Source organism: Aegilops tauschii, chromosome 2, assembly GCF_002575655.3.
Source record: "Aegilops tauschii subsp. strangulata cultivar AL8/78 chromosome 2, Aet v6.0, whole genome shotgun sequence".
NCBI classification, from domain to species: domain Eukaryota; kingdom Viridiplantae; phylum Streptophyta; class Magnoliopsida; order Poales; family Poaceae; genus Aegilops; species Aegilops tauschii.
Window position 1 is genome coordinate 630,690,880 of NC_053036.3, and position 15,499 is coordinate 630,706,378.

Consider the following 15,499-nt stretch of genomic DNA (forward strand, 5'->3'; position numbering starts at 1 on the left):
GAATTAGCTGGTGGGCACCAATAGACAGATGGCCAGTCGTTGATCTCTCTCTGCCTGGGGTCCAACCATCACAGGAGGGACAAATCCCAATGGCTTCATCGTCATCCATATCAGAAGCAGCTGTTGATTCCAACGGCGTGTATGCAACAAACGGTTCTGCTTGATTACTTCAATTATTATATTTGCCTGTACTATTAATGTTGTTGGATGAACTTTTTGTTGTGTCAGCTCAGCTAGCGTGGTTTGTATCTTCTTTTCAAAAACGAAGCGTGGATGTATTTTATTGAGTCACACGACTATATATGCATTCGCTTGTTTGGTTGGACTCAAAAAATATACGAGTATTACCGAAAAAGGGTTTCCCCCCGCTTTGTATTACAAAGCAACAACATCGATACAACCAACGATAGGTGCTGGGACGGAAGCAGCACAGGCACGCCCAAAAGAAAAGAAAGAGAAAATACAAAAGGAAGAAAATGCCGACAACGGCAGATCGACGAAAACGAAGATGACTCGCAGCCGCTGCGCCCGCCAGAGAATTCCACCACGCTCCTAGCACCACGAAACGCCGCATACCAAGCAACACCTTCAAGAAGGAACGCGACGACAACGACGCTGCTACCGGACATGGCCTAGGGTTTCCCCCGGTACGCGAAGGGCCGTGGGAGGGAAGGGGGATATCCGACGCCCTTCAGGAAGGCACGGCGGCGCCCACATACGTCACCGCGTCGGTGCCGAACAAGCCGACAAGGATTTCTCCCAACCCCCAACCAATCACGACCCCAGACGATCCATCGCGCTCCACCATACTTGCCGTCTGCCAATATGCGCCACCACGAACTCGCAGTCACCAACGCCGTCTCACCGTGACAAGCGAAGCGAGACCGGCAGGATCGAGAGGAACCAACCGGAAACGAGGAGCAGCAGAGTCAGCGGCCACGTGGGAGGGGACAACCTCCACCACCCTCGGCGGTGACCGACCGGAGTTATCCACCACCACCACCACCACGCGGCTACTGCGCCGCTCGAAGCCCAGCCTCCGGTCAGGAACGAGCACCCTGTCCTGCCCGTCGCCCCTCCGCTCGAATCGAGCGGCCGCGAATAGCCCGTACCTCACCTAGTCACCCTCCTCTGCCCCGAAAATCGAGCGGCCGGCCGGCGACACGCCATCCCGATCCCCTCTCGTTTCCGCTCTCCGGCGGCCGTACCGGAACTATAAACAAGGGGACGGGGGGCTTGGTGCCTCATCGTGCTGAGCGCGCGGCCCTGCAGCGCCTGATTCCTGTGGCCGCCACTGCGAACTAGGGGAGACACGCGAACGCCGCCATGCGAGTGACCAAGATGACAAACTCGAGAGCGAGGCAGAGCGCCGCGGCGTGCGTAACTGTTCTTGGGATTAACCGCTAATAAACCATGCTTATTTATTAGGGTCTCCAACTTTAGGGACCCTGTATTTTACTAGTAAACCTGCACACGTCTCAAACATTGTTCAATCTAAAATTCAACAAACTATACATATAAATCGTTTAAATACAATTAATAATAAATGTTTGAAAAAAATATAATTAAATGCGCAAAAAATGTTTCAAAATATATAAATTAAATTGATACACAGTGTTGTGATGTTGCCCAAGTTGTATTTTGAAAAGTAGGAGTATTGTGGTCAAACAAACAAACTATATATGCATTATTTCATCCATTCAGTATTTTCATAGATTGATACACAGTACATCGCAACTGATAACTACTTTACCACATACTGTACTGGAGTACTTACTTGTATAATGCTCCTATATAAATTTCCCTGTGCATAATGCAGTGCTGACACCCTGTGGTGCAGAGTACCTCTAGTCGGACATATGTGGCACTCGAGATAGAGGAATTAGCTGGTGGGCACCAATAGACAGATGGCCAGTCGTTGATCTCTCTCTGCCTGGGGTCCAACCATCACAGGAGGGACAAATCCCAATGGCTTCATCGTCATCCATATCAGAAGCAGCTGTTGATTCCAACGGCGTGTATGCAACAAACGGTTCTGCTTGATTACTTCAATTATTATATTTGCCTGTACTATTAATGTTGTTGGATGAACTTTTTGTTGTGTCAGCTCAGCTAGCGTGGTTTGTATCTTCTTTTCAAAAACGAAGCGTGGATGTATTTTATTGAGTCACACGACTATATATGCATTCGCTTGTTTGGTTGGACTCAAAAAATATACGAGTATTACCGAAAAAGGGTTTCCCCCCGCTTTGTATTACAAAGCAACAACATCGATACAACCAACGATAGGTGCTGGGACGGAAGCAGCACAGGCACGCCCAAAAGAAAAGAAAGAGAAAATACAAAAGGAAGAAAATGCCGACAACGGCAGATCGACGAAAACGAAGATGACTCGCAGCCGCTGCGCCCGCCAGAGAATTCCACCACGCTCCTAGCACCACGAAACGCCGCATACCAAGCAACACCTTCAAGAAGGAACGCGACGACAACGACGCTGCTACCGGACATGGCCTAGGGTTTCCCCCGGTACGCGAAGGGCCGTGGGAGGGAAGGGGGATATCCGACGCCCTTCAGGAAGGCACGGCGGCGCCCACATACGTCACCGCGTCGGTGCCGAACAAGCCGACAAGGATTTCTCCCAACCCCCAACCAATCACGACCCCAGACGATCCATCGCGCTCCACCATACTTGCCGTCTGCCAATATGCGCCACCACGAACTCGCAGTCACCAACGCCGTCTCACCGTGACAAGCGAAGCGAGACCGGCAGGATCGAGAGGAACCAACCGGAAACGAGGAGCAGCAGAGTCAGCGGCCACGTGGGAGGGGACAACCTCCACCACCCTCGGCGGTGACCGACCGGAGTTATCCACCACCACCACCACCACGCGGCTACTGCGCCGCTCGAAGCCCAGCCTCCGGTCAGGAACGAGCACCCTGTCCTGCCCGTCGCCCCTCCGCTCGAATCGAGCGGCCGCGAATAGCCCGTACCTCACCTAGTCACCCTCCTCTGCCCCGAAAATCGAGCGGCCGGCCGGCGACACGCCATCCCGATCCCCTCTCGTTTCCGCTCTCCGGCGGCCGTACCGGAACTATAAACAAGGGGACGGGGGGCTTGGTGCCTCATCGTGCTGAGCGCGCGGCCCTGCAGCGCCTGATTCCTGTGGCCGCCACTGCGAACTAGGGGAGACACGCGAACGCCGCCATGCGAGTGACCAAGATGACAAACTCGAGAGCGAGGCAGAGCGCCGCGGCGTGCGTAACTGTTCTTGGGATTAACCGCTAATAAACCATGCTTATTTATTAGGGTCTCCAACTTTAGGGACCCTGTATTTTACTAGTAAACCTGCACACGTCTCAAACATTGTTCAATCTAAAATTCAACAAACTATACATATAAATCGTTTAAATACAATTAATAATAAATGTTTGAAAAAAATATAATTAAATGCGCAAAAAATGTTTCAAAATATATAAATTAAATTGATACACAGTGTTGTGATGTTGCCCAAGTTGTATTTTGAAAAGTAGGAGTATTGTGGTCAAACAAACAAACTATATATGCATTATTTCATCCATTCAGTATTTTCATAGATTGATACACAGTACATCGCAACTGATAACTACTTTACCACATACTGTACTGGAGTACTTACTTGTATAATGCTCCTATATAAATTTCCCTGTGCATAATGCAGTGCTGACACCCTGTGGTGCAGAGTACCTCTAGTCGGACATATGTGGCACTCGAGATAGAGGAATTAGCTGGTGGGCACCAATAGACAGATGGCCAGTCGTTGATCTCTCTCTGCCTGGGGTCCAACCATCACAGGAGGGACAAATCCCAATGGCTTCATCGTCATCCATATCAGAAGCAGCTGTTGATTCCAACGGCGTGTATGCAACAAACGGTTCTGCTTGATTACTTCAATTATTATATTTGCCTGTACTATTAATGTTGTTGGATGAACTTTTTGTTGTGTCAGCTCAGCTAGCGTGGTTTGTATCTTCTTTTCAAAAACGAAGCGTGGATGTATTTTATTGAGTCACACGACTATATATGCATTCGCTTGTTTGGTTGGACTCAAAAAATATACGAGTATTACCGAAAAAGGGTTTCCCCCCGCTTTGTATTACAAAGCAACAACATCGATACAACCAACGATAGGTGCTGGGACGGAAGCAGCACAGGCACGCCCAAAAGAAAAGAAAGAGAAAATACAAAAGGAAGAAAATGCCGACAACGGCAGATCGACGAAAACGAAGATGACTCGCAGCCGCTGCGCCCGCCAGAGAATTCCACCACGCTCCTAGCACCACGAAACGCCGCATACCAAGCAACACCTTCAAGAAGGAACGCGACGACAACGACGCTGCTACCGGACATGGCCTAGGGTTTCCCCCGGTACGCGAAGGGCCGTGGGAGGGAAGGGGGATATCCGACGCCCTTCAGGAAGGCACGGCGGCGCCCACATACGTCACCGCGTCGGTGCCGAACAAGCCGACAAGGATTTCTCCCAACCCCCAACCAATCACGACCCCAGACGATCCATCGCGCTCCACCATACTTGCCGTCTGCCAATATGCGCCACCACGAACTCGCAGTCACCAACGCCGTCTCACCGTGACAAGCGAAGCGAGACCGGCAGGATCGAGAGGAACCAACCGGAAACGAGGAGCAGCAGAGTCAGCGGCCACGTGGGAGGGGACAACCTCCACCACCCTCGGCGGTGACCGACCGGACGTAGCTCAAGAGCAAACCAGCCACCCCTGCCCGGCCGAGCCCGAAGTGGGCTTGTGAAGCTCCCGTTGCTGCGCTGCAGTACACGCGCCACCGTCTCCGCCACCCCTAGCCCAAGCCACACCTCCGTCCGCCGGAGATGACGCCGAATAGCACACGCCAGGCCCACCCAGACCCAGATGGGGCCCAAAAGGGCCTAGATCTGGGCCGGAAGGGCTCCGCCGCCAGCCATCGCGCCGCCCCGCAGCCAAGCAGCCACGCCACCGCCACCTCGCCACCCGGAGCTGCGCCGCCTGCGAAGACGAGCCGCCACCGGATCCGACACCGGCCTGGGTGCACCACCGCCGACGCCATCGCCCGAGCCACAGCGCCGTGCGGGGAGGAAAAGAACGGGGCCGCCGCCGCCGGCATCACGCGAGCCAGGCCCGGAGGCCTACGCCGGCGGCGGCGGGAGGGGATTAGAGGAGGGGGAGGGAAGGGGAGCCCCCGGTCGCCTCGCTCGGGGAGGCGACACGGGGGGTACAGGGGAGGACGGGAGGGGGAGGGGGAGCCGGGGCGCGCCCGCCGGTGGCCGGGGGCGGCGGGAGCGGGGGAGGGCGGCGGCGGGGGGGGGGGGGGGGGGGGGGCGGAAACCCTAACGGGAGCAGGGAGGGGGACGAGAGCGGGGCTTGCACTCAGGCAAACAAGTATTATCGAACCTCCTTCGATTCTCCAAAGTAAAACACTCATATTTATATGGGCATTTCGATGTTTCTACGCCTTTTTGATTAGTCTGGCATCCTGAAATAGGCAGTACGATTAGTTATACAGTATAGCCACATCCAACAAATTTTGTTTCAGAACTACTCCCTCCGTCCCATAATATCAGAGCGTTTTTGACATTAGTGTAGTGTCAAAAACGCTCTTATATTATGGAACGGAGGGAGTACATTGCAGTTAGTTATACAGTATAGCCATATCTACATCTGCCTTTCGATGACCGCAAAGTGTGCATTAGCCAATTCTTCGGTATCTCTCTCTGCAAGACATTAGTTTCCCAGTAGAAATTATTATTGAGTCCTCCTTAATTATCCAAAGTGAATTGCTCATATTTATTCGCGCATTTCAATATTCGTAGTACGCCTTTTTGCATCTACTAGTCTGGCTTCCTGAAAGAGGCAGTACGATTAGATGATGTCATGGTGGTATGGTATGAATATGATCATGCTCTCTGTGATGTTATCTCAGTTTGGATGCAGCACAGTGTTTAGCATTTCAGTGAAAATCAGGAGTTCGATCTTCGCATGCGCATGGACAATCTGGAATTCAGAATGGTGTAGTTGTAATGGACAATCGTGTGCATAGCATACATCTCCTTCCTTGGAGAAAACATCTGAAGATCCGCATTTAGTGCTGGGGTAGTACAGTATATTGACAACTATGCGAAACAAGTACTAGTATGTTAGTGTACCTTATTTCCGCGACCCAATTAGATGGCGCAAATGGAAGGCTTTTTCCCTTGGGATGTTCCAAATAAGAAAAGTTTTGTTTTGTTTTGTTTGCCCATCTGTAGATGAACTTATTCTTGTTCGTTTGAGCAGCTACCTCGTGGCAGCAGCAAGTGTGCAATGCCTGTGGAGCCTCGCCGTGGCCATTCTGGATGCCTATGCAATTGCTGTCAAACGTTCCTGCCGAACTGCCCGGGCTGTCATCATACTTGCCCTCGGGGACTGGGTAAGTCGTACGTATTCTCTCAGGCACCTCAAACAAAACAGCAACCCATCTGTCATGCATTGTGTTTTGAATATGCAAATTAAGAATCATGTGTATCTTTCTTTCTCCTAAAAAGTAAAAACGACCCGCTTTTAACCCTGATGTTTTGTTCGTAGGTCACAGGTACACTCATCTTCAGTGCAGCTTGTGGATCAGCAGCCATCACCACCCTCCTTTCCAATGATTTCGGAGCTTGCTCGGTAAATCCCTGTGGAAGCTTCATGAACGCTACCGCCATGGCTTTCTTGAGCTGGCTTGCGCGTGCACCGGCCTTTATCGGGAACCTTTGGACGGCGGTCCACCGAATACAAAAATCATAGTTTCGGAAACGAGTATCGGGCAGTTTGCGCAAACCGATCCCGTTTCATGACCAACTTGGACGCATTCACCGTAGCATATCTAACTATAGTATGAGTGTATGACTGGGAAGCAATGGATGGATACCCGCCGAACAACGTATGTCATCAATGTTTCTGTATAAATTAGGGAGTAGCTTGATGTTTGAAAGGGTGGTTGTGCTGCTCTGAATTTTTCTTGTTCTTTTGAGGATAGTATGACTTCGTTATATGAGGGTGGACTGGCGGTTCTGTTCTGGTGGGGATGAACTGAGGGTTACTTGTGTAGAGCTCAAGGTTGCTGATATGCTATAGCTGTTTATTTTGCTACTCATATATTTTGTTATTGATATCTGGATCTTAGGTCCGGAGATTGCTCACTTAGTACGGTTGCCACTTACAATGGCCATATTATGCCATATTATTCGTTGTTTTTCTAAATAAAAATGCCTATGACTCCGGCCACCTTAATTATTTTCTAAAGTATGAACTAGAGACTGATGATAATCAATTTGCAACCTGAAGCCAGCAACAATTTGCACCCAAACAAAAAGAGAGTGCTTATTTTAAACAGAGTATACTTGATTGAAGTAAATCTTGCAAAGAACAGCTAGCATCCTCATAATTCTTCATCAATTTCTCATCAACATCAGTCAAAACAACAAGTTTTCATGTAATCATCATAACATAAGTAATCACAGGTTTCCCTGTCCTCATCCAGGTTTCCCTATCACAGAAATTGACTTGTGGGTGGCAAACTTTATTTCTAGAGTTCACATATTTATCCAGATATAAACGGTAACTCGTACAACTAGAAAATTGTCAATAAAGTTTAATTAGTATGTCAAAGTCTCAGAGACAGAGGACAGGATAATCCATTAGTAGGATATCGAGAGGATGGTGGTACAAGGGGGCAGAAAGAAACTCAACCTGGAGGACACTCAAATTTTTAGGGATAGATGGCTTGTAGACCTCTCAGTCTCAGCAATAAGCAACCTAAGGAAAGAAAGAACTGACCCCCGAAAAATATGTTATATAAAGAACAAATAGAGAAACCACACATTCTGACAAGGATTGATATCCTTACTCCTGCATGACAAGGTCTCCTGCAGACTTCTCTGGTACAGCCATTAAGAACTAAAGCTACAAAGATAAAAGAACTCGTTTGTAAACCAAAGTATAACTAACAGGAAATAATGTTATCTTGAACATAACATCAAGAACTTTCTAAGAATCTCTAGTCAAAACATACACATACCCATTTACAACGAAGTTGAGCAACTGATGGAGGTCTTGAAACAAACATGAAGACCTGGGTTAAGTATTTTATTTAAGCAATATCATGAAGAGAATGTCAAAGTGCTCGAGGAGTCTACCCCTCTTCCAGCAGTAGTGGTGAAACAACATCATATAAACTCGACAAAAGACCATGCTGACTGATACACAATGCTCAGTTATGTCCATAGTGAGTTTAGTGTTAGCGCCAAGTAGTTAGAGCTGTTAGATGATACCCATAATGTAGGAAAAATTTGAAAGCAAAACAACAATCATCAAGAACAACATAAAACATGGCAAACTGAAAAATTTAAAGAACTGTGATAGAATGAACCATTCTAGTGCCCTAACCATTTAGTATTACCAACGACTTCCTAAGTTGGATTGGTCCTGCACTCTGCACCATCGTATCTATTTATTATTTTCTTTAAGGCATAGTTCACTCTGTTAATTTTTAGGAGATGGTTTAATGTTTTGAAAAATAATAATCGATGGTACTGTTGTTATCCAGCAAAATCTGATGAGGCAGCGTGAGTTCAGTTAATTTTCAGAACAATTCAGGCCACACAAGGAATACAGACTGTTGTTGGAAAGTACATATGTCCCACATTATTATTTTGTCCATAAATGGTTAAGCTATAATTTGGGATAAAGCGACAAGGTAAAACAGGTTTACGCTTTTGTAAGCTAGTACGGTACTTCCAGGAACAACACTTTTTTCGATAAAGGGTGATTTTATTATCTCAAATGTAGCATCAAGCGGATACAAAACATTGTGAGTAACACCCGACCTCTGCATAACTAGGATGCACATAGCCAAACACCAAAGTCTGACACTAGAAAAAGTAAGAAAACCGACAAAACGGCAACAGTAGAGTCCTATGGACCGACACTTTGCCTATGTCGAACTCGGCGATGGATCAATCCGGAGGTTATGCTGCCACCCATGTTGGGAAAAAAACCTCCATAGCCGCCTGCTCCGACCGCGTACACACCGCCTTGAACAGCGGTTGGTGCTCCGCCTGTTGTAGCGTAGACCACGTATGAAGCGAGTGCGTACAACGGAAAATAACCTGCAGAGGAGAAGCATTTTTTTCATTAAAAATCAATCATTTCTACATAGCCAAAGCGACCATAGTAAGGCATACGCCCCCACCCTTATTAGCGTTTTGAAACTATTTGAAATTCCGTCCAACCAATGACCAAATATATTGGCAATACTCGTTGGCGGATACAAATTTGATGCTATTTGGATGAATGACCATGTAAAACGTGCAAATTTGCATAGTTGCATTGGAAAAAGAGGTGTTTGATTGTCTCGTCATGAGCACAAAAGTAACACTTGGGAAATATTCTTCAGGATTTAAGAAGTATGCTTCGCCCTACTTGAGACGAGAGAAGCCATCTTTAGACATTTCCACACATTTCATAAGACGAGTAATCTCAGCTTGACTATCTTGCATTTGTCAAAGGATCTCCTCTTTACAAGCCTAGTTGTATTACATTTCCATGCAGACCAGGAAAAGAATACCATCATCATTTGTCTGAAGCCTATCTTGCCTTTTGATGGTCATCGTTTAAGAAGTATGCTTCGTCCCACTTAAACTGAAACAGTTAACAAGTAGGAGAACAAGAAAGCTCTGTAAAAACAGCTGCCATATCCGCGAGTTCTTCATAATATTTTTTCATAACATTTTCTTCATCTCTTCTGCCCTTACGCATTTAACATTTTTCCAAGCGAGTGATGTGGTAGATTTTCTCAATCCCTCCCAACTCTGGTAAGAAACCACCATCTACCTATTTCCTTTATTTCTCCCCGACCAGCCAGGAAATCTTCGAAAGAAAACCCCTGAAAGAACTTCAGGTGTTACACCATCGATGCATCCTCTCTGAATGCTTCCGTCGCTACTGCTAGGTGCGATCTCTGCAGCGAGGCATTTTCCTTTGAAATATTATCTAACACGGGCAGGCGTCCTGCAAACGTCGGAAAAAATATCGAAGTAACAAAGCTTCTCCTAGTTCGCCTCTATATCTATGGCTGCCTGACTGCGGCGTTCTGAAGTTGCATTGTCTGTAATGAGTTTAATGACTTCAGAATTACCCTGATTTTCAAAAAGAAAATAGATTAAAATGCACTTAGATATAATTCTCCTGCATTGAGCTTCAGCAATAGCTGACCAACACCATGAATAAAGTTGGTTAGGATTTTCGTTTGTAGGGGTTGTTGTGCTGTGCCCTCAGCTGAACCTTTCCTTTTGTTTTGTTGCACTTTTACTTTCGCTTCAACCTGAACTGCTATTGATGCTTGGTGCGAGTGCTTTATAATATAAAAGCGGGGCCAAACCCTTTTTCGTTAGCTGTTCAGAGTAAATCAAGCAAAGAACAAAATGGTTTAAGCTATTTTGCACATAGCTTGAGTTATCACGGACTAAGAATTCAGAGTAAGATGTAGTATTCCTCCTTTGTATCACTAAAGAAAGAGCGGTATAAGAAGTCAGATGACTAATAAATTTTGGAAAAAGTACACAAATTTATTTATTTTTCTCAAAATTTGAATTTTTTTTGTGTATTTGAAGGAAAACTCCGTGAATTTTGAAAAAGTTATAAAAGTTCATGAAATTTATAAAAATTCTAAAAATTTGAAAATAAATGTGAATTTGAAAAATAAAAAATTTGAAAATGTTCATGAATTCGAAGAATCTACGTGCATTTGAGAAAGTAACGGATTTGAAAAAAATATGAAATCGAAAAGTTCACGAATTTGAAAAAAAGTTCACGTAGTCAAAAAACATTCGCTGGATTTGAAAAAGAATGGTGCATTTGAAAAGTTCACGAATTTGAAAAGGTCCAATAATTTGCAAAAAAGTTCGCAAAAAGAGAAAAACCAGACGGCAAACCAAAAAATGGTTGGAAGCTTCATTAAACAGGCAGGCATTGGTCGAAATCACTAGTTGAGGAGTACTCGTTGTAAAGATCACTCCAACCTTGTCGCAACCTGGGAATTTTCCCTTTTTTCGTAGATCCATTTATTCATAACGTTTTATCTCTTAAACCACGCGTCCAAATCTCGAACCGCTTTCACCGTTGGATTCCCCGCGTCGAGATCTTTAAAACTAGATCCCATGTTGGTAGGTTTTGATGAACTTTTTTTGACGAAAAAAACCAGACGAAAAAACCGAACCGGGAGCACCGGTTTTTTCCCTTTTCGAAAGAGGCACGCTCGTGCCTCTCATGAAATCACAACCGTGCCTCTCGTGGAAGCAAAACCGTGACTCTGCGGAAGGAAAATGAAGAAGAGAAAACATGTTTTTTTCGTTTCCGAGGAGGCACAGCCGTGACTCTCGCGAAAGCAAAATCGTGACTCTCGTGAAAGAAAAAAAAACAGAAAACACATTTTTTCCATTTCCGAGAGGCACGGTCGTGACTCTCGCGAAAGCACAACCGTGCTTCTCGCGGAAGCAAAACCGTGACTCTCGCGAAAGGAAAAAAAAACAGAAAACACGTTTTTTCTGTTTTCGAGAAGTACGGCCGTGACTCACAAAAGCACAACCGTGCCTCTCGCGGAAGAAAAATAAAATAGAAAACACTCTTTTTTTCGTTTCCAAGAGGCACGGCCGTGACTCTCGCGAAAGTAAAACCGTGCCTCCTTCAGAAGCAAAACTGTGACTCTCACGAAAGAAAGAAAAGAAAGCGCGTTTTTTCACGCAATTTGTTTTGCGAAATTTTATTTTTGATCGAAAAGCTAAGGAAGACCGGCGGAAAACCAAAACGTTGAAAAAACCAGACAAAAACTGTTTAAAAAGCCGAAAACGCATGCGAAAAAATAAAAAATAAAATCCGGAGGAAGTGTCCAGAGCGTGACACGTGGCGAATGGCTGAGAGCGCGCCAAGTGGCGCTGATCGTTGCGAGGCTCCCGAAGGAGCGCTTGTTAACTAGTTGCTCTCGGCATTGGTTAGAATAAATAAACAAAAGCCACCTTTGGCCCATTTACGTGTGATGCATGCTTCGCGCTGACGATAATAAGAAAAAGAAAACTAATGGGCTGAGCCCAAGATGGAGGGGGATGTGCGCCGATTTGCAGGAATGCCTATAACTTTGTCGAAAAAAAGGAATGCCTATAACTGACGCAAAGGCGTCAAATAGGATTTTCGTGTGCTTTTGGGCTATGCGCTGTGCCCCCCCATCTCATACAAAATCATGTGCATATCCCATAGTATTAGGCCACTAAACACTATCCCAAAGAAAAAAAATGCCCCCCTGATTTCTGTTCAAATTCCGCCATTGGATGTAAAACAGGTGATGCAAATTTGCTTAACTTGGGCCATTCAAGCAAAATGCGAGCAACCCCAACTGCCGCACGACTGCACCTCTACCCGATCATTGCCGCCGGCGATTTCGGCCAGCAAGGCTGCGGCCGCCGCTCGTCCATCCTCCCCTGAGTCCGCCGCTACCCCACTGCCGCATCCCTGTCACCCCGAACGGCCTTCGAAGGTCCCGCCACCGCGCCGATATGGATCGGCCATTGTGCAGATTTTTGGTCGTTTCGGCTATTGGCCGAAGCAGCAGCGCCCGTGATGGCTCTTGAAGCTCGTGGTCATCGTCCGACGTAGGTCCTCTGGCCGCCGGAGCTACCGCAGACAGGTGCGTAACCGCCGTGACCGAGCCGAGCGGTCGTTGCTTCGGTCAACATCGTCGGCGTTGCTTCGCCCAAATTACGAGCAGCACCCCACCGGCACGCGTCAACGAGGCCGAGGAGAGGCCTCTGTGACCGGCGTGGCTACCATCTTTGGATATTGATGATGATTTTGAATTTTGAGTTGATTTAGGATTTTATTTTGAGATGATTTTTGATTTAAGATGATCTAGGATTTTATTTTTGAATAGTTTGGATTGCTTACCACATATGTCTTGTGCTTATTTGAGATGATTTTGATGTTATTTGGTTCAAATATGTGTGAAATTGTGGAGCGTTTTGTTGTGTGATGCCCTATTTTACATCACCTATTGGAGCACTACCGCCCTATTTTGCATCATCTGTTGGAGTCGGAGGTTTTGGTGATGTAAAAAACTACTTTTTGGTGATACAAATTTTACTCAAAGCACAATTTAGTGGTGTATTTTACATTATCTATTGAAGATGCTCTGAGGCAGGGCATGAAAAGCAGTCCACCATGTCAACGCCTTTACAAAACATGATAATGATGCGAAAAATGTTGTAGAGTAGCACCTTGCCCACACACAAAGGAAAAGGGATCAAAATTCAGAGACAAAACCCTTTGCCCATTGCCATGCCGTACCCTACATCTTGCTGCTGCTGCTACCCCTGCGAATGGGGCCCATCTCCCGGGCGAGCTTCCGGAGCACGTACTTCTGGACCTTGCCGGTGGACGTCTTGGGCAGCTCGCCGCGGAACACCACGGTCTTGGGCACCATATACCCCGCCATGCGCTCCCGGCTCCACGCGATCACCTCGGCCGCGGTCACCACGCCTGCCGCGCCGTCCTTCAGGCTCACGAACGCGCACGGTGTCTCCCCCCAGAACTCGTCCGGCCGCGCCACCACCGCCGCCTCGCTCACTGCTGGGTGGCCGTAGAGCATGGATTCCACCTCCACGCTGCTGATGTTCTCGCCGCCGCTGATGATCACGTCCTTGGACCGGTCGCGGATCTGGAGGTAACCGTCCGGGTGCATCACGCCCACGTCCCCCGTGTAGAACCACCCGTCGTCCCGGATCGCCGCCTTTGTCGCCTCGCCGTCCTTGAGGTACCCAAGCATGACGCACCCGCCGCGGAGCACGATCTCGCCCATGGTGGCGCCATCCCGGGGCACGCTGCAGCCGGTCTCCACGTCCACGATGTCGACCTCCGCCATGCCAGGCGTGCGCACGCCCTGCCTCGCCTTGAGCCGCGCGCGCTCCGACGCCGGCAGCTTGTTCCACTCGCCCTTCCACGCGCACGACACGACGTGGCCTCCAGTCTCTGTCAGCCCGTACCCATGGCTGACCTCAAAGCCCATGGCCTCCACGCGATGCAGCACCGCGGCCGGCGGCGGCGATCCGGCCGTCATGATCCGCACCTTCCTATGCAGAGGCTTGCGCACACCCTCCGGCGCGTTGGCCAGCATTGCAAGCACGACGGGCGCGCCACAGAGGTGCGTGACCCTGTGGTCTGCAATGGCAGAGTAGACGCTCGGGGCGTCGACCCGGCGGAGGCAGACATTCGTGCCGCCCAGCGCGGCCATCCCCCAAGGGAAGCTCCACCCATTGGCGTGGAACATGGGCAGCGTCCACAGAAACGTCGGCCGCGGCGGCACCGCCCAGTCCACGAGCGACATCATGGTCACCAAGAAGATACCGCGGTGGCAGTGCACGACCCCCTTGGGCGCAGCCGTCGTGCCGGAGGTGTAGTTGAGAATCATCGGGTTCCACTCGCTGGTCGGCCGGACCCACTTGAACTCCGGATCGCCCGTCTCGAGGAGCCTCTCGTACGTCAGATCCGTGGCCGGCGCCGGACGGAGCTGATCCTTCTCGTGGGGATCCTCGACGAGCACGACGCGCGGGGCCGGGTGCTCCGTCGGGAGGAGCCGGAGCGCGTCGTCGAGCAGCGGGAGCAGAGCCTGGTCGACGAGGACGAGCCTGGAGCCGGAGTGGCGGAGCAGGACGGCGACCGTGCGCGCGTCGAGGCGCGTGTTGATGGTGTTGAGCACGGCGCCGCTCATTGGCACGCCGAAGTGCGCCTCGTACATGGCCGGCACGTTCGGCAGCAGCACGGACACCTGAAACACGCAGTTGGGTCACGCCATGGATCATCACCCACCAATTCAATTCATGAATTCAGTTTCACTCCCACACAGAGGAGCTTGCGAAATGACGAGGGATGGAAGGGCGCTTACGACGTCGAGGCGGGAGATGCCGAGGGAGGAAAGCGCGGAGGCGAGGCGGAGGCAGCGGCGGTAGGTCTGGGACCAGGTGAAGACGGTGCCGCGGTAGACGACGGAGGGGCAGCCGCCGAACACGGTGGCCGCGCGCTCCAGGAAGCCGAGCGGCGTGAGCGGGCAGGAGTTGGCCGGGTTCGCGCCGAGCTTCTCCATGTCCGCTGCGCTGCGCATGCAACCCGTGGATGGTCGATGCGCTGCAAGAAAAGCCAGGTAGCTAGGTGGTCGCACGCCACGGCCACGGCCACGCCCACCAACCGTGTGGGTGGCATGGGACGGTCAGGCAAACACTGGTGATAAATGCTGGATCGCTACTACGTTTACATCAGAAGATGCCACGCCATTTTCGTCCCTCTCTGCATTTTTTGTACTGATTCAAAACGAAGTTCACAGGCGACGTGCTAAATCTTTGTCTATTCATGTTTTTTACAGGCGGGCATGTTCTTCTTGTATTATTCTTGT

General features: G+C 49.0%; 1 protein-coding gene across 1 annotated transcript; it reads right to left on the bottom strand.

Moving 5' to 3' along the window:
• Positions 1 to 13,176: 13,176 nt before the first annotated feature.
• On the bottom strand, positions 13,177 to 15,298 carry LOC109769138 (2-methylpropanoate--CoA ligase CCL4-like). Its single transcript, XM_020327878.4, has 2 exons — positions 14,996 to 15,298; positions 13,177 to 14,878 (listed from the first exon to the last, which is right to left on the bottom strand). Exons 1-2 carry the CDS (start codon positions 15,209 to 15,211, stop codon positions 13,403 to 13,405), a joined length of 1,692 nt encoding a protein of 563 aa, XP_020183467.1. The 5' UTR covers positions 15,212 to 15,298; the 3' UTR covers positions 13,177 to 13,402.
• Positions 15,299 to 15,499: the final 201 nt, after the last annotated feature.